This window comes from Amphiprion ocellaris, unplaced genomic scaffold, assembly GCF_022539595.1.
Source record: "Amphiprion ocellaris isolate individual 3 ecotype Okinawa unplaced genomic scaffold, ASM2253959v1 Aocel_unscaffolded205, whole genome shotgun sequence".
NCBI lineage: Eukaryota > Metazoa > Chordata > Actinopteri > Pomacentridae > Amphiprion > Amphiprion ocellaris.
This window is the reverse complement of record NW_026559373.1, coordinates 11,587-30,811: the sequence shown is the minus strand read 5'-3', so window position 1 is coordinate 30,811 and position 19,225 is coordinate 11,587. Positions and strand designations below refer to the sequence as shown.

Below are 19,225 nucleotides of genomic sequence, written 5' to 3'. Positions count from 1 at the left end.
GTTTTTGCTTCTATGGACGTGGTGGAGTTTCGGGTTGTAAACATTTTTAAACAGGCGGGTGCAGCGTGATCTGCTGGACCTGGCATCGGGTCCTCGCTACATAGGTCCTACGGAGTTTAAATTGGCTGCCCTTAGTATTTCCTGTGTTTTATTTTGTTCTTTATGCAGTTTTGATGAGTGTGTGACAGACGTGTACGGGGCGTTTATGAAAATATGGAACAATTGCGTCCCGTATTGATTCAATACGGGACACAACAATTAATTGTCAAATAAAGGACGTTTTCCTTATTTTAAGGGACGGGTGGCAACCCTAGTCTCAACAGATCAAAGAACCTTCTTCCAGCTGACTTCAGAGTCTCCCACATGCCTTCTGCTTAACTCTAGTTGAGATTTAATATGGACTTTTTTTTTTTAAAGAGTGGCTTTCTCTTTGCCAATGTTGTGTCTGGCATTAACAGGACTGTTTTAATCTAAAATTTAACTTTGTTTTAGAGTTAGACTTTAATTCTAAGAAACTGAAGTAGGCATGAAGAAATCAGCAGGTTCAGTCGCTGGAGACAAGCAGAGTCAGTTGCAAAAGAGTTTGTTGGACTCTACTGAGACAGAAACACAAGCAAACTTCAGCTGATTCTAGGAATGAACTGAACTGAACCTCCAGCTCATCTGTTTGTAAAGAGGAGAGACTACAGGGGAATCTTCTCTTTCCTTTCTCCCCTTCGGAAAACAACAAGCTTTGTCCTTCCAGAGCCCCAACTTTAGCAGAAAGGCCGGGAGATATCTAGACATATATTGAGACTACATCCTGTTATTAACTGTAAACAGGTGTTATCAGGGGAAATAATCCTATACATGTAATCTAACAATCTGTCCAGTTCCGTGGCTATGGTGCTCTTATTAAGTATATACCTCTTACATACGACCATGGAGCCTCCAAAGCCCCCCTCCAATGCTTCCTTTTAGTTATGTCTACATTCCAGTGTTTATTTACTCTACACATTCCAGTGCTGCTTTTCTACTGCATATGCTCTCACTCCACAGTACATTTGAAGTTTCCTAACTCTACACCACCCTCCTAAAGAGTCTGGACTGGTGTAGGACAGCCAACAGTTGTTTTATGTACAGTCTCTTCCATCTCAGCTGCTGGAAGTTACAATTCCATCATAGGAGTCATAGGTGTCTTGGTGGCCTCATTGACTTGTTTCTCATCACAAAAAGCCACAATTAATTGACCATGATTTAATGTTGAAACGCAATGAAAGGAGAAAACGTCCAATTTAGGTGAATACTTTTTAAAGGTCATGTAGGATGCATCGATGTAGAGGTAATATGATAGATAAAATGAAATATGTAGAACATCTTGTGTTGTAATGCATACACCCATATTCCCTTTCAAACTTCAATTTTTTGTTTCACTTTCAGCATCTATAATTCCACTGGTCATTGGAGGAGTGTGTGTGTTGTTCTTCTGTGTCTTTGCCGCCATGCTGGTCAAGTTCTTTGCCATTGATCTGGCTCTCTTCTTCAGACCTTACCTCCCACTGAGCAAACACAATGAAGGTAAAGAAGGAAGGATGTTTCTGTCAAAGGTTGAGCCAAATAACAAACATAATTAATGTCTTATTTTTATTTTGGAGCTAGACAGAGCCAGGCTAGCTGTCACCACCTGCTTCTGGGTTTTCATGCTAAGCTAAGCTAATTACCTCGAGGCTCCAAGAGCACACTTAAAAAGCGTTAATTGTGCTAATTTCACAAAACGGCTAACAAGTCTTTTGAAGGCTACTTTTTTTTCATAGTTTTTGACAAAGCATTTAATATTAAATAGTATTATACACGTTTTATTTTGTATTATTGTGGCATGTAACTACAGATGGTTCACAAAATATCACTAGCTGATTTCAGCATCATATTTTTTGGGAATTGTGACTCTTGGAGATTGAGTATCAGTTGAACGATGGGAAACAACAGTGACTATTTCAGTTTTTTATCTTTATTAGTTCCTGAGATATTGTCATTCTAACAGCGTCAAGTTTCAAATTGCGAAAAACTTTGCAGAAAGTGGGTCAATGTCAATTTTCAAAAAACATTTGAGGAAATACTTGATCTAAAATGCCATAAGTACCATTCTAAATATCCATAGCTTATGATAAAAACAAGTTTCATTTACATGCATGCATTTACATGAATGAAACTATGTTGTTTATTTCAAGCTGATTTTACATTTTAATTGACAAAATCTGTTGAAAAATCAAATGAAGTAGTGAAACAACACAACAACTGCGTTGCAGCAAACTTAGTGCCTGGAAAAAGCTCCTCTCTATGTGTTTAAATATGCAAAAACATAATTCCAGCTACACTGACAAAATATTTGAGAATGATTCTCACAGAGTAACTGAACATACTCTCTTCCTCAGAGGTCATTTAGTTTATTAACTCCCCATCCATAGATTGCATTGATTTAGTCTGTTCCCACTCTGGTAGTTTCAATTTACATGTTCTAGTCTTTCAAACAACTTGGCAGTCATCACTTTTGAGGGATATCCGAAGCAAACTGTGCACTTATGTAACATGGGGGACAGTGAGTCAGAAAGATTTTGTAAGCTGGAAGGAATTTTCCTGCACGCAATTTCCTAGGCATAATTTTCATCTTGCATGTGTTACTAACCCTTGTTGTGGGATTCCCTCACCTCATGGTGAGGTTATAAGAAGTTTATTTGTTATATGTTTTCAAATGTGACACTTTCATATTAGTTTCAAGTACTTTCTGAGCAGGTATGGTGGATTCTTCTTTGTATAAAGGAAATATTTCTCTATAGATATAAAATATGAGACATTTGCAGTTCAGTAAAAGTTCAGTTTCATAGTTCAGGTCTCAGAAAGAACTTCCGCCGCACAAGCCGGAATTCTTTGCACTAATTTGATTTGCAGTAACTATACATATGTTTGACACTTTCAGCTTCAGTCTCATAATTCACAGTCATTCACAATCATTGCAGATGACTGGGTGTGGCCACAGGGTGGCTTACATCATGATGATCTCAGGAACCAGAACAAAAAACCCCAAAACAGAGTGAAATCAGGACAATCTCAAAACAGAAAGTTCAACATGCATGACTTTGTGTTTCCCAGATAAGAGGATCTACGACGCCTATGTGGTCTATCAGATGCAGAAAAAGGACAAGGCCACAGAGGAAACACTGTCTCGGTTCATCACAAAGATTTTGCCGACCGTCCTCGAGAATAAGTGTGGATATCGACTCTTCATCCATGGGAGAGATGATATACCAGGGGAAGGTCGGCATTTTATGTTTGTTTTTGTGATTCTGGACATGTAGGATTGTCACAGTTTATTTCTCAATTTTATCATCTCCAAGTTGTTTTCTAGATGAATTTACGACATAAAATTAGATTCGTCTTCTATTAATTTTGCTTTCCTTTTATGATACTCCAACAGTCATCAGATAGCTTCAAATAAAGAAATAAAGAGCCAACATGAATGTAGTTTTTCTGACCCGACAGATCGCCTGGAGCTGGTGGAGGACTGCATGAAGCAGAGCAGGAGGCTGATGGTCATCCTCACCCCTGGTTCAGAATCAGGGCCTGAAATCACAGACCAATGTCCAGCCTCACCCCAAACCGCAATATTAGGAGGGTTCGACTGGCAGGTAACTACAGACGCCACAACTATAATGATGGAAATGTACAGGGATGGATGCTTTTTCTGAAAAGAAACCATCCTCAAGGATTAAGCAGATGGTTCAGGTCACGGGGCCGCCCACACCTGTAGTGACGCCTGCCCCATCTCAATTAAGCGCCTTAATTGTGGGAGGATGGGACCCTGGGTTAGAGACTGCACTGCACCTAGGTGCCATGCTCGCTATAGGCAGCGGCGGCCACAGCAGGCCTCACAACAGGGTGGACCTTGGGCCGCTCTCCCAGCTCCTGCACCTCCCCCAGCGCATTTACAGCGCTAGGGAGGCCACAGAAAGGCAGAAACTATTTCAGAACCTGCACTACAAGCTGTAAACATTAGACTTTCTCATTCTCCTTTTGAAAATCCTATAATGCCAGTTGAAGCTGATGGCACTAAAATTGATATATTGGTCGACAGCGGAGCTACATTATCTGCTGTGTGCTCTAGAGACAATGTTTGCATTTCTACAACTCATACAGCCATCACTGTAGGGGTTTCAGGCACACCCCTAACAGAACCATTTTCTGAACAAATCTCAATTTCAATAGCAGGATCAGATGTGCAGCATTCATTTCTGATTTCTGCAGCAACACCTTTGAGTCTGATGGGGAGAGACCTTCTTTGTAAATTAAAAGCTACTATTCATTGCACTCCAGATGGATTGTTTTTGACTATTCCTGATGACAAAGCCTTTCAGGCAGTTCAGTGTTTGCAGTCAGCTAATGGTATTCAGTATCGTTGGACATTGCCTAATTTCAACATGAAAGACATTGTCACTGTCAGTAATATTCAGAAAATTGCTAGATCTTCTCCTAGCTGTGCTTCATTGGTGTCTGCCATGAGACCTGTCTTGCAGTGTTGCTGCTGTTAATCCACCTGATGAATAGCAAACGACTGTAGTAGGTTACCTACAACAGACTGATCGATTAATCTCCGAAGATTTTCTAGTTATTGGTCCTGAAGGGTGCATATTGCCACTGAAACTAACAGACGCACAGAAAATCCTGTACAAAGGTGAAGACGCTCTTCCCCACATCAAGGTCGCTGTGTCGACAGGGGCAGAAGACAAACAATTGAATTCTTTGATAAGAAGGTACAGCACACAACAACAGACCGTCTCCAGTCGTCTCAGTGCTGATTTCAAAACCTTGGGAGATGATTTGTTTTTGTTCAAGCTTCCTCAGCCTGTCATTCTCCCTGAAAGCACGTTTGTTTTACAGAAAGCACCCTTTCCTATTACATATGGTCCCTCCTCGGAATTGTCTGAGGTGCCTAATGATCTATGGGCTGAACATAAGATGGGATGTGTGACAACTGCTCCACCTCATGTTGTTCAGCTAAAAGCTAATGCTGTGCTTCCTGCAATCAGGCAGTACAATCTACCACAAAGGGCAATTGCAGGCATAGAGGGTGTAATTCAGTCCCTCTTGGATCAAGGGGTGTTAGTGGAAACGAACAGCCCATGTAACACACCAATTTTGCCAATTCCTAAACCTAATTGTCCGGATGAGTGAAGATTTGTTCAAGATTTGCAAGCAATTAATAACATTGTTGTACCTACAGCTCAAATAGTACCACACCCACATCTGTGTCTTTGATTATGAGTAGATTTTGTGTTTGTATACGGAATATTGCTTGTGTTCAGGCATTTGTTGCACAAGAAAACTATAATCTGCCATTTGTTGTCTGCAGACAGCCTGGTATCATGAAACACAGTGCACAACACCTCCCCTCATGGCCTGAACCCGTTTTGCACGTCATATAGAGTTGCAGAAGACAGAAATCTGGAGAAGCAGTTATTCAACCTCTCATCTGTTCAAAACCTGTTCAACCACAGTCGCACACACTTAAAATCTTTCAAAAGCCTTTAAACAGAGCCAGGAGGAGCTATCAAAGTCTAATTTCCTGTAGAATACTTGAATTGGAAAATCCTGAAAGGTTTGTGTGGAATTTTTGCCCTAAGATACCAAAAAAACCCACCTGCTTCTGCTTTAATGCCTTAAAAATTACAAATAAAAACCTTAAAAGTGTCAGCAGCAGGCTAGCGGACCTCAGTGAGACACAAAAGGCAGTTTAAGAGACACTTTTTTGTGTTGATTGTAGATTATGATTTTCACAGTTTGCTGAAATATAGTGAAGTAAGTCTTTCCTTTTACTTATAAGTTGATTATTTAAAGCTTTATTGTAAATTATTGTCAAGTCCACCTCTCTTTCCCTCCAAAGGACGCGAGGACAACTCAATTTAAATTTCCAACTCAAAACTTTATTTTCCTTCTAGTTGGTTGGTCAGATTATTTCAATAGGTTGTAAACCTTTAAAGACAGAGAAACACCGTTCATATTATCAAACACAGAACCAAAAATTTGACATATTAGTCACTTAACCATTTAAATCAACCAATCATACAGTGCAGTTAACATACACTTGGCCATATAAAGAAACATTTCAAATCACCAAAAAAAGCAAATAAACATTTTACCAACCATTGGCGTCTTTGGACTGAATCCATGAGTGGACTTGGCTCTTCTTTGTTCTTTCCTCGTGTCTCTCTTCTGAAGATTGTTTGCCAGACTGGCTGAGCTTCCCACAGTCCTTCCCAGGTGCTCTAAATCAGTGATCACTGATCAGGTGTCAAGCACCAGGTGTCAGCTCCCTCCTTGCTGCTACCAGTGCATTCTGGGAAGTGTAGTTTTTTAGGTCCCATGTCTTGAGATTCAGCTCAACAATTATTACATGATGAACAGATGTGAGCAGTAGAAGGGTTGTGACTGAGCTTGTTCAGACATGAAGGAAAATGTGTAGATGTGGGGTACATACAGTCTTTGGCATTGCATTAGAGCCCTAAATGTGTTCTTACTCAGTTTTAAGTGAGGAAAGAGCAACAGAATTATTATTTTCTGGCTTTTTTTGACAGGTTAAGCTGAGAGGCAGGCAGGAAAGTTAGGGGAAGACCTGCAGCAAAGGGCTGTGAGCTGGAATCGAACTCAGGCCGCTGCTTCAGGGAAACTAGTCCCTGTTTATGGGTCGTCCAGTCAACCAGCTGAGCTACCTGGGCACCCACATCAATAGAATTTGACACTGCTGCATTGCGATTTGGACTTTTTGAAACATGTGGGCCGTTGAGTTAGAACAGCGGAAGAATAGCTAAAAAAAACAGGAAGGGTACATGGAACCGGGGCTGAGGTTTGGCCTGGTAGTTGGGAACTATGACTGGGACTTGGGCTGAGGCTGGAAACTGGGCCGAGCAGGGCAACATGTTGAGAGAAGATTTGAGGCAAGATGAGCCATAAAGGGCAGGAAGTTCACTTCTATAATGGCGCTGTTTCCAGGCAGTGGTTATATGTGTCATTTATCTTTCTACAACATTTGGAGCCCTATGAACTCGTACACTTGAGCACTACAGCTGTGATGTCAGTCAAGTCAGGGAAGGATTAGGCCTTAGGGTTGACATTGGGGTTGGGCCATTGTTGGTAGGTATACTGGCCATTTGTCTGGCTACAAATTTCCCACCATGAGCTAAAAAGCCAGTAGAAGGTGCAGAAGTCTAGTTAGAAAAGCTTAATTTCCAATTAATGAAGACGTCAGCTTGATGCTTTGAAAATTCCTCCTTTTCTAGTCCACATCGAAGTGAAAATCCACATGATCACTTTATAAAGTTGAGGCTTTTACCTAAATTCACACACATCAAAATGCTGTGTACAAAAAATAACTGTCCTTTTCCAAATTTTTGAAAATAATGCAAGAAACAGAGGTCAAAAATTTGTGTGGCTTCACTCTTAATACCTGACTGCCGACCAGGCTAGCCACATCCCCTATCCCCGTAACTCAAGATAGAAGGTGTTAATGGGAAGCAATGATTAAAGCCTCCTAAAGTTTTCCTAATACATAACTGTAAATACACCTTTTAACTCCCCTTAAATCAATGTAAAACACCCTTTAACATGAACTTAAGTCATTGCATTTTGATTGTGCAACATCAACTTGAATGCATTTTGGCTCCTACAAAAAGTAAGAAAAATAAGGAATTTTTGCCCCAAAAATGGCAAAAGAAATTTTAAATGACACAAAGAAGGGAAGGGGAAGTAGTTATTTCAGACTTTAGTTAAAAGCAGCAGAAAAACAAACCTGCTGGAGTAGAATCTGAATTCTGGTATCACAGAGGTGGCAGAGCAGAATATTTGAAGGGAGCTTGATGGTGTGATGCAGAGCAGCTGATGAAGATCTGCTCCAACACACCTGTAGTCTAATGTAATCAAGCACACACTCACACACAAGCAGGACACATGAGCAGTGCATGAAGTTGTATGCTCTTTAATACAATCTCATAGTATCACGTTGCTTAAGTTGACGAAATAATAAGTGTTTGATACTTTGACGATGAAATTAAAGCTACATGACATGGGATAATGTTATTTTTTTCTACCTGCAGAGCAACATAAAGTGACTTTATATGCAACTTCTGGTGGAAATCTGAATGATTCATAGCAAAAACAGTCAAGGTGCACTAGTGCACCAAGAATAAAAGCAGTAACAATGAATAATAAATAATAAATGAGAGAAATGCAGAGTGAATATTTCAGCTAAAGTTCAGAGCTCCGCCACAAGGCTCGTGTTCAAAAGTATGACCAAGATCCATCCATCCATCCATCCATCCATCCATCCATCCATCATCTATACACCCCTTAATCCTCATGAGGATCGCAGGGGGCTGGAGTCTATCCCAGCCGATTTACGGTGATATATACCCTAAATCAGCTATATATATATATATATATATATATATATATATATATATATATATATATATATATATATATATATATATATATATATATATATATATATATATATATATTTTTTTTTTTTTTATAATTTTTTTTTTTTTTTAGTGATAGTGCAATGAGGTGCAACGCCTGCTTTAAAGTGTCTGATATGAGAAAAATGCTCAATTTGAAAAGGTTATTGCATATTAACATGTTTGTTGTCCATCAGTGAGTCTCTGTTTGAGAGCAGGGGGGCAAGGGGGTGGGGGTGGGGGTGGGGTAAGTATTCCAGCTCTGGGTTGTGCATGTCTGTGGGCGGGGGAGAGGGAGGGAGGAGATGCAGTGGTGCAATGAAGATAACAGCTCTTGGGAAAAACCTGTTCCTCAGCCTGGTAGTCTGTGTTTTGATGGCACGGTACCTCCTCCCTGATAGAAGTGAGACAAACAGGGAGTGTCCTGGGTGGCTGACATCCATGCAGATCAGGTCCGGGAGCTCAGATCCCACGACTCTCTGCACCACTTTAACTACTCAGATCCTGCCTGTCTTTTGCTGTGTAGCCATTGAACCAAACTGTGCACCTCTGGCAGAGGATGCTCTTGATGGTGCTTCTGTAGAAATTTCTGAGCAGCTGTGGAGCCAAACCAGCCTACTTCAGCTTCCTCAGGAAGACCATCATCTGCTGGGCTTTTTTCACCAGTTTGGAGGTGTTTAGTGTCTATGTCAGATCCTTGGTAATGTGCATGCCAAGGAATCTGACTGAGTCCACCCTCTCTACCTCTTCTCCACTGATATGAAGTGGGGACTGTATGACTCTCCTGAAGTCTGTGATGACTTCCTTTGTTTTGATGGTGCTGAGGACCAGGTCATTGTCTGCACCGGATGTCGGACCCCCTGCCTGTACCAGGTCTCGTTGTTGTCCCTGATAACAATGAATGATGATATGAATCGCATACTATAACAAAATAGTAGAAAACATATTAACGGTCAGGTCTATTATGTGCTCTCATTAACAGTTATGCCCAGACTTGTTTGTGATCGTCATATTACAAATACAACTCATCCAAGTGCAAATGAAATTTTGCTACAACACAACTATAAATAATGTGTTTGGTAAAGGAGTGAACGAATTGCTGCTCCTCATGTTTTTTCAGGTTGGGCTCCATCACGCGCTGATTCAGAGGGAGATGAGTGTGATTCTGATCCAGCTGGGGAACACCGGCCCACAAGGATACACTAACTTCCCCCCTGGCCTGCAGCACCTGATCCTTAAGAGCGCCCCCTTGAGGTGGCCGGAGAGTTCGCGGGGCGCTGCAGCCTGGAACTCCCGCTTCTGGAAGAGGGTTCGATACCTGATGCCTGTCACGCCGGCCACAAAACGTACACAGCCTGCTATTGTCTGAAACTGTGTTAATTCTTAGAATAAATGAGTAGGAAAGGACAAAACTGAGAAAATGAGGTTTATTTGTACACTACCAGTCAAAAGTCTGGACACACTTTCTCATTCAATGCTTTTTATTTAATTATTTTGTACATTGTAGAATAATACTGAAGACAATGACACTATATAAGAATACAGAATGGAAATTATGTTGTAAACAACAATGTTTTAATCTTCAGTATTAATCTATAATGTAGAAAATAATGCATTTTTCTTTTTTTAAAAGCATTGAATGAGAAGGTGTGTCCAAATTTTTGGCTGGTAGTGTATGTGTATAGAATGATACAGAGACAGAGAAACAGTGTTTACTGGAGTTTACTGTGATTTTTTTTCTTATGTTGCTTTTCAAAAAAAAGACAACATATAAATTTAAATACAACGTGTATAAATATGTACAGGATAAGAATGTGTTCAGCAGAAATTACTGTAATGTTAAAAAGAGACAAAAGAAGGTTTGTCTACATGTAAAAAATGTAAAGCATCTGTGACACGATCCACAGCATTAAAAACTGCTTCCAGATATTTATGCTGCTACCTGAGCAGCCTCAGGAATATCTCAGAAGAAATATATGTCAAGCAAATAGAAAATGTGTTTGCCTGCTCAGTTGGCTGTATTTGCATTTGCAAAAAGACATTTTTTTGAGTCTTTACTTTGTTTTCCAGATGCTGTTTTGATATTTATAGATTTAAAAGATTTTCTTAGTGTTTAATTTCATATCACTTAATCACTGTTTGTATAAATGCTACAAAGTAAATGTAAATACTACATACTACAAAAGCTGGTCATTCCTCTCTTTATTGTTCGTTTATTGACATTATTAAATAAGTAAAAGTTTTCTCTACAGTGTTTACAGTGTTCCCTCCAGTAGAGGGAGACAAAGGTCCTTTAGAGAGATGGTTTCACTTGAGCAGCATTCCTGTTCTGACAGATTTTCAGTGGTGGAACAAGTATTGAGATCCTTAATTTAAGTAAAAACAGCAGTACTACACTGTAAAAATACTGCACTACAAGTAAAAGTCCTGGTTTTACACCTTAGGTAAGTAAAATTATGTAAGTATGATAAGAAAACTATTAAAAAATGGAAGTATTTTAAGCAAAAATGTTCCCTGTCAGTGTTTTTTCTATTACAAATGATCTTTTTGGAGTAATATTACTGCTTCATTAATGTTGTATGTTGCATTTTACTGCTCTAAAGAATAGTGTTTGGACTCCATAGGAAATATTAACAGACAGTTTGCATCTGTCTTTCTGAGTTATGTCCAATGAAATTATATTTAAATTACAAACAATATTAAATTAGGTGGAAAAGATTTTCCTTCCTAATCAAAGGTATTCTTAGTTGCCAGTTATTTAATGATTTGCAGCATAAACACAAGTTTTTAAGCAGGTTACTCATAAAAATGAAATTTCAACTGGTATTTTCATGTTATTTTGAAAGTACTTTTTAAGTGTTGTGTAATTCATTATCATAAATATGGATACAAATGTGAAATTATAAAAAATTAAGTTGTCACAGCGTTGACGTCAATGTTTTTAAAGACACACTGAAGACTCTCTAAGTCAGACTTTTAATTGATTTAAATTATTTTATTTATTTATTACTCTTCTTAAAACACATTTATTGATTGATTTCTCTATTTATTCACTTATTTACATATTTAAGTCTGTTTAATGTACTTTATTTTAATAGTTTCCTTTTGTTTTTTGTTTTTAAAATAATTGTTGACTTCTATGTCTCTGTATATCTCTATTTTAATTACAGATATTTTACTTTATTTTAGTTTATGTTATTTATTTATCTGATTCTATTTCATTTTTCCTCATCAGGTGTTTCCTTATTGCATGTGTTATATAGGATAATGTTTCCTCACTTCTTCGCTTCTTGTGTTTGCGCTGTTTTGTTGGATTTTATTTCTGTTTTCTGTAAATCACTCTGTGTTGCATTTTATTTGTATGAGAAGTGCTACATAAATAATGTCTGATTGACAGATTGAATGATAAGTAGGTGAAGATAAATTAAGTTTTCAAGCCAGTTTCACTAAGTTACCTGAACTTAAATTTGCAGTTGTCAGTTTCCTGCAGCACGTGTAAAAAAACAAAACAAAAATTGAACAAATAAAAACCCAGATGCATGCATAAAGTGACAAACTGTGGCCTCTGGGTGGAGACAGTCAGGCATCTGTAGGTAAATCTCTCTACTCTGCTGTGCTTTCCGTCTTTCACACATAGTCTTGCAGAAAGCAACTAATTAGTGAAGCAGCAGCAGCGGATTTTTGTCATGTAACGTCATGGATCCCATTTAAAAGTAAGTGGTGACCTGTCTTTGCTGTTTTATTTATTCAGATACATGACCATAATAGATACTTTAAAAGTGTAATACTGAAATAAATGTGGTTAAACTATTCATTACAGACGATTTATATAGAAACTATTATCTGACATATTGAATTCTTAGATGAATATCAGTGCAACATTCGATTCAACTCCATACAAAACCTTTGCTAAGCGCTGTAGACAGTTTCAATTTATAGAAGCCATAAAGATATTGAAAACAGGAAATTCATTATAGACATACTTCTTTTGTCTCATTAGTTGTAGCCAGAAGTTAATAAATATGTTAATTTCAGTAAAGTCAATGTAATATTGTGATGTACGGCAAGCTGTAAAAATGTCTTTTAAAAACACAAGAAAGTGTTGAATTAATCAGAGTTATTGTGTGTGCAGCAAAGATCTATCTTGAACCTTTTAATGCCTTCCTGTCTTTCTACATATATAACTTTTTCAGCTTCTGATGAAACAATCCCTCCCAGTCCAGTTTGCCTTTATCCTCTTGAATCCTCACATACCGTTCCTCCTCTAAGCTCCCTGTGCTTATATGCAAAGTGGATGTCTTGACTGCTGAACAAGGTATTTAGTTTCTGACAGCTAGTCTTATCTTTGCTGAAAGGTTCAGTCACTCACTTAACCTTGAAACACAACACTTCAAGCTGACAGCTCGATGCTGAGAAGCAGAAAGAATGTTTGAAGATAAACTTGCTTTCAGATTCCACTTTTTTTTTCTATTTTTCTCCTCCTTTTAAACTAAATATTGTTTGTATTTTTTGCCATGTTAGACTGTAACCACATGCTGTTTGGTATGATTCTTGTAGCTGTGCTCTTGTGGTTGTTGGTGATTTCTGATAACTCTTACAAATCTGAGAGGAAGCGGTGAAATGCGAGTTCAGTCTGGGATGTGCATTTGCATCCATGCATGCTCTGCATATGTCCCCATGTGCCCTTTTACCTCCTTTTGGCCTGCTGCAGCTCCAGACGTGACCGTGCACCGCCAGTGTGTGTGTGTGTGTGTGTGTGTGTGTGTGTGTAAGCGTGCATGTGTCAGCAGAAGCGGCACACTCCCATTAAAAGGGAATGGTGGTGGGAGGCGAAGGGTTTCGGTGGATGACGTTTGGCCCAGCAGCTGGGAGCTGCTCCCAGCTTTTGTTCCTGCTTGACCTCTGCTGACCCGGCACTCGCCCTGATGTCACACACACACACTTTCACACACCTGCACATAGTGAGTCACATGGCACGCACACACACACGCACACACAAGTTTGCACAAACATATATGCAAATGTGGATATTTGCTGAAAACACACCACAGGCGCACGCATGCACACACACACACACACACACACATGCACATGCACACAAACCGTGTTGAAAAGGCCAGGCCCTGTGGGGACGATCTATCATGACTTAATCAGAGGGCTGAGTGTGTGTGTGTGTGTGTGTGTGTGTGTGTGTGTGGAACTCACTGTTTGTAAAATAAAGAGACAGTAGAGCTGTGAAGGCAAAATTCCATGATCACGTTTCCAATCCAGGACTAAACAATTAGATCGTCATTTCCTGAAAAAATTCCCAGATTCTTTTTCTTCCTAAAATCCCCTTGTGCACCAGTAATAATAAAGTGTTATAGCTTTCACCCAATGTTCAAAGAATGTCTCAAAATATTTCCAAAATGTTCCTGTAAAGTTAATAGTAAATTAAGGCATAATTTTTTAATAGTCATTCATGTTTGGAGGATGCTGTCAGGTTATATTGCATGGAAACAGAGAAAAAACATTCTCAAGACAGCATTAAAGAAATGTTTTCCAGATGTTATTAAGGCCTGAGATGATTTTTTTTTTTTTTTTTTTAAAGAAAACTGTCCTGTAATGTGACATTTTCCTTGCAACTCTTCTATAAAAACTTCTGCTGTCTTTTTAAAAAAGACCATTATGGGAACTAAAAACACTGAAAATGTGACTAGAACTTTCTGCACAGAACGTTTTTAAAACACAAATAAATCTTGGAAATTGGAGTCAGACAGGAGAATGTAAAGGGTAGCAGCACATGTCCGTGCTTTGGCATTAACTAGACAATGTGCTGTGTATCATTGTGTCAAATATGTGGCAATTTAATATTTGATGTGTTGATTTTCCAGCACAGTTCAATCAAACTGAATCTTTAGAAATATTTAGTGGATTTAGTGTTTGTCAGTTATCAATCAAAAACCCCGCATTTTGTAGGTTCCAGAAACTAAAATGTGAGGATTTGCAGCTTTTCTTAGCTTTATCTGATTCTAAACTAAACATCTTTGGGTTTTGGAGAGTTAGTTGGTAAAAACAGCAGCAATCTGTAGACGTTATGTGCACTAGTGATCAGCATGTTTCACCATTTTCTGTCAAATCGGACAGTTGTAGCGCAATTGTCTTCATTGAAAACTACAGTTCCATAGATTTCTCCCCAGTTGCCGTGGAGGTTTTATTGCTCCGAGTTATGCGGTAAATCCCAGCGATGTGTGCTGCTTTTTGTGGTTGCTGAATCACTCCATCTCCATTACACCAAACACAAGCCTACAGGAAACAGCAGGTGGTGTGTGCATGTTAGCGTGCACGTGTGTGTGCGCGCGCTAACATGTTTTCATGCTGCCTCCTTAAGTGACCCTGAGGCCACCGGCCCTAAGGCCAACCTTTTGTGCCGGCAGCATCCTCGGTGACCTCGTCCCATCCCCCTCCACACATCACACGGCCTGCTCTGGTCTGTTTGGCTTCTCTCTGTAGGTAGCAGCATGTGTCGGGGCTGTTAGTATAGTATTATGCCTGTAAAGTGTGTGTGTGTGTGTGTGTGTGTGTGTGTGTGTGTGTGTGTGTGGTTGAATCCAGCTGGACGAGCTCTTCCTCTGCCTGTATCCACCCCTCAGGCCTTGTTAAGGGGCTGGAGTAATCCTTTTCTCGCCTGGATCAGTGTTTATCCAGACTGAAGATGTGCTGCAGCCTCTGCTCCGGCTGTTTCGTTACCGACACACATCTATTAATCCGTCCTTCTGCCTGGATTAGCTCCAAACCCACTCATTCCCCCTTGTCTTTCTCAGTCGATACATTTTAGACACTGTAACAAAAAAAAAAAAAAAAAAAAAAAAGTGGCGGTGGTGGTGGTGGGGGCTTCACTGGATTCATGCATGTTGAAATGCTTTTCTAGACAGGATTGCTGTGAAACGTTTGTTTTGGGAAGGACAGTTAATATCAGTGGTGCTAACTGATCTCAATGACAACAGATTAAACAGACACACAAACATGCAGATATTGAAAGAGCTGTAATTATCAAATAAATATGGGATCACGAGTTTGACCAAATTTAACTTTGGATTGCTGGGTTCTCTGCTTAAAATTCACCTTGCTATGCTAAATGCTACAAGATTACATATGTTGTGAATTGGCACCATTTAAATGCGACTGAACTGAATTAAAGTAAAGCATCAGGTCTGGTAATACATCGTATACAGATAAAGCGTCAATTTAAATCTATGATATTCAATATTTGTGCATTAAGATATTTAAAAACGATTAGACCAGGTATTAAATAGGTTCTTGATTTGTGAGCGCTCATTGTCCCAAATGTTTCCAAGAAAATCTGGAACTTTCTAGTTGCCTGTCGATGGTGCCATATGCCATTTGCATTTACAGGTACTTCACATTTGAACAAAATTACACTACCTACTGTAACTGGAAAAACAGTAAAAGCTGGATGACATGTTTTGTTTTCTCATTTTATTGTTTGTACGGCTTGTGATGAATGTCAAATATTTTAGTGCAACCCTTTCGACCTTGGATAACAGTGCAGCTCCACCCAATGATGTTGCTTGTATGGGCAGTAGAATGTGAAATGATTAGTTAACAATTTACATGACACAGGGTATTTCTTTAGAATACAAGGCCATAACGGGAGCATATGTGACTGAATGTAAAATACCTCATTTTGTGGGCTTTCAGGAAGACTACGGATGTGTGTGAGGATACCAGATCTGTTGCTACGAGCCATCCGAGCTTTGTACAACCAAAATTTGTAATCTTGAGACAATGTCAGACTTGTTTCTGGTGCATATTGGACTCCTCCAAGATTGCCTCTTGTGTCCGATCCTCTTTATTAAAGCCACTGACAGCATCTGCAGGATGTCCGGTTTATAAACCTCAATGTTGTGTCTCTGTTTTTTACAAATTAGGTGGTTCAGGTGGCTTCATCAGACCTTCAGTAGGCATCTAATGCAACAGTTATCTACCAGAAACTGGTGGTTTTCTGCCTCTGGGTTGAGTTGCAGCCCAAAGCAAAGGTTTTCAAGTATCTCAGGATCTTGAAAAATGGAGATTCAGTATTAATTTGGGCCTTATGAATGTCCCTGGTGAGGGATAAGTAAAGTTTACTGCACATCCCAACCCTCACCTGTGGTAATTACTGGTTAGTACCTGATAGACTGAGGATTCAAGTGGCCGAAACGCTGTATGGTGGCTGGGCTTAACTTTAGAGATATGGTGAGGATGTATCTAGGGACATCTAGAGGAAGATTGGAGGAAAATTTCTGCTCCTGAACATCGAAAGCATCCAGCTGAAGGTGTTCGGGCATCTGAGTAGCATTCCTAAAAGGCGCCTTTCGTTGGAGGTTTTCCAGAACGGGTGGGATGAGACATCTCATCTGGCCTATGAACACCTCGAGATCCCCAAGAAGAAACTGGAAAAGTTTGCTAGGGAGAGTGATGTCTGGAATTCCCTGCTTAGCCAGTTAACATCCAGATAAGAGGAAGAACCCTGACGGATGGCTGCACAATACTTCGTTTGTGAACCTGATTTCTGCCTGAGTCACATCAAATAGATGTTACTCAGCAACACCCACGAGTCATTGCTATTTCACAACCTCAGCAACTATGCCTATTGTTTTTGTTTTTGATTGAGGGACCCTTCACTGAAGGGAACTGCAAACTCTGGATTTAAATCATTGAGATTAAAACTTCTTTTGCAGGAAAGGCAAGAATTAGAAAAGACGCAACACACACAAAGATATTCAGTATGAAAAACATCACTAAAAGTAAACAACTGAAAGTTTATATTGAGTTTTAACGTATTTTTAAATTCATTATATGCTGCAGTATTTTAAAAAAGGCAGCTTTCTCAAGTTAAAGGAGTATTATTAGCCAGTCCAAACATCCTGTCTTATCAAAAGCAGTTCCAGGTTTGTTAGAGTACATGATATACTGAGACAGTGACATTCAAAAAACAAAATAATAAGGTGCTTTTCTGTTGTACGCAGTAAAGAACACTAATAAATGATGGATGTAGTGAAAAATAGAGCACAAGGAGTTCTGTATTTTGACATTCGTTCAATCTTTTATTGGTATGGATGCAAATTTAGGTTTCAACATGCCCTATTTTACTGCTTATATGTGGTCGTGTTAATTCAGGCTGGAAATCATGTTGTGAGGACTGTTTTCCTTGTGATTCCTGATGATGTTAACTGAATTTCAGACTCAACATTTGGTCATCAGCTAGTTGCTGCATGAAAGATATCTATTTTCACCAAAAGCCTGATAAACTTGCCATGTATGTCCTTTTTCTGTCCAATAAAAATGGGCTGGGCTGAAGAAATTCATGTACACGCTACAGTGAGATAATGTTGGTTTATCTCAGTTGCAGAATCAATTCAAGAAGAGCCAATTAAAACACACATATCCATTTTTTAAACAGTTATAGGAACAGCTGTAAGAGACGAACACAAAGACTTAAACTGACTCAGATGTGCAATTAGTGGCTCCGCATTCCCTGCAATGATCGCTCTGTCAGATTAGGTGGTGCTTCCATATGCTTCCTCCTTTGTTTGATGCAGGAATGCAGCTCAGGTCAAACAAAACTCCTCAGATTTATCTTGTGTAAACAGCAGCAGCTACACTGAGCAGCGCTGCGTCGTACAGGCCTGGTAAGGTGCAGGAAGGCAGGCGGCCGGCCGGCCGGCAGCAGGACACCTGTTCATCCTGCGACTAGAAGCAGATGGTCCACATGGCGGCTGCTCCCCAGGGGGAAAACCTGTCAGCTGAGCCCCAATTAAGGAGTCACTGCGAGTCAGGGAGGAGCTGGGGGTGGGGCTGGATGACGACGGAGGCTCCAGAGGGAAGTCTAACGCTAATAAAATAACTGTAATATGATAAATGGACAAAATGGACTTTGGCAGTGTTGCACATCAACTGTGTTTTTTTTAGTTAGTATCTCTTTTTTTAATGACTTAAGTGCTTCCCCGGCTCCACAGATAGTAAATCCAAACTATATAAACAGATTTACAGCAAGATTTGCACATACTTGAGTTTTACTGTCACCCAAAGCTAAAGCAGTTTATGTTTCCAAGTAATGAAAGGGACAACTTATTTCTGACAGTGTTCATAATTTATGGCATAAATTCTTGTACAGCACTCACATATGCCCAAGATGAGTAATAATTAATTTGGCAGTGGAGTATTTCAACCTGTTATTTGTCTGTCAAAAATTTCTGAACTCTGACAGCTTACAAATGTAAAACCTGATTATACATTAGCTTGCAGTTGCTGGAAAGGGTATATTCATGGTACTTAGTAAATCTAAAATGCAAGAAAATTTTCACAAATATATAATAAAACTTAATGTCAGGTGTGGTATGTGAGTTAGAGGTGTTTGTTTTGGTACCTTTGCTAAATGTTGCATGTTATTATGTCGGTGAAACAGTGTACGCTTCACAATGCAAGACAAATTACAGACAAATCCGAAAGTAAAATGAAATCAAATGAGAGAAAACACACCATTGCACAGTGTAAAATAGAAAAAAAAGAGAGGATAAAACGGTAATATTCCAACAGCTGCGGTGCTAAAGGCAATCTGTAAAATAACAGACAAAAAACATCCAACCATAAAAATGCAGTAATGTTGCACAATAGTACACTTTGTAACCTTAGTTTTACATTAAATTGTGATTTTTGGCTTTATCATGTTTAAAAAAGGTTATTTACTTGTGTAA

General features: G+C 39.3%; 1 protein-coding gene across 1 annotated transcript; it reads left to right on the top strand.

The window, feature by feature from the left end:
* The first annotated feature begins 1,352 nt into the window (after window positions 1-1,352).
* Window positions 1,353-11,370, top strand: LOC129348439 (interleukin-1 receptor-like 1). Its single transcript, XM_055008792.1, has 4 exons — window positions 1,353-1,557; window positions 3,127-3,291; window positions 3,517-3,662; window positions 9,607-11,370. Exons 1-4 carry the CDS (start codon window positions 1,368-1,370, stop codon window positions 9,853-9,855), a joined length of 750 nt encoding a protein of 249 aa, XP_054864767.1. The 5' UTR covers window positions 1,353-1,367; the 3' UTR covers window positions 9,856-11,370.
* Window positions 11,371-19,225: the final 7,855 nt, after the last annotated feature.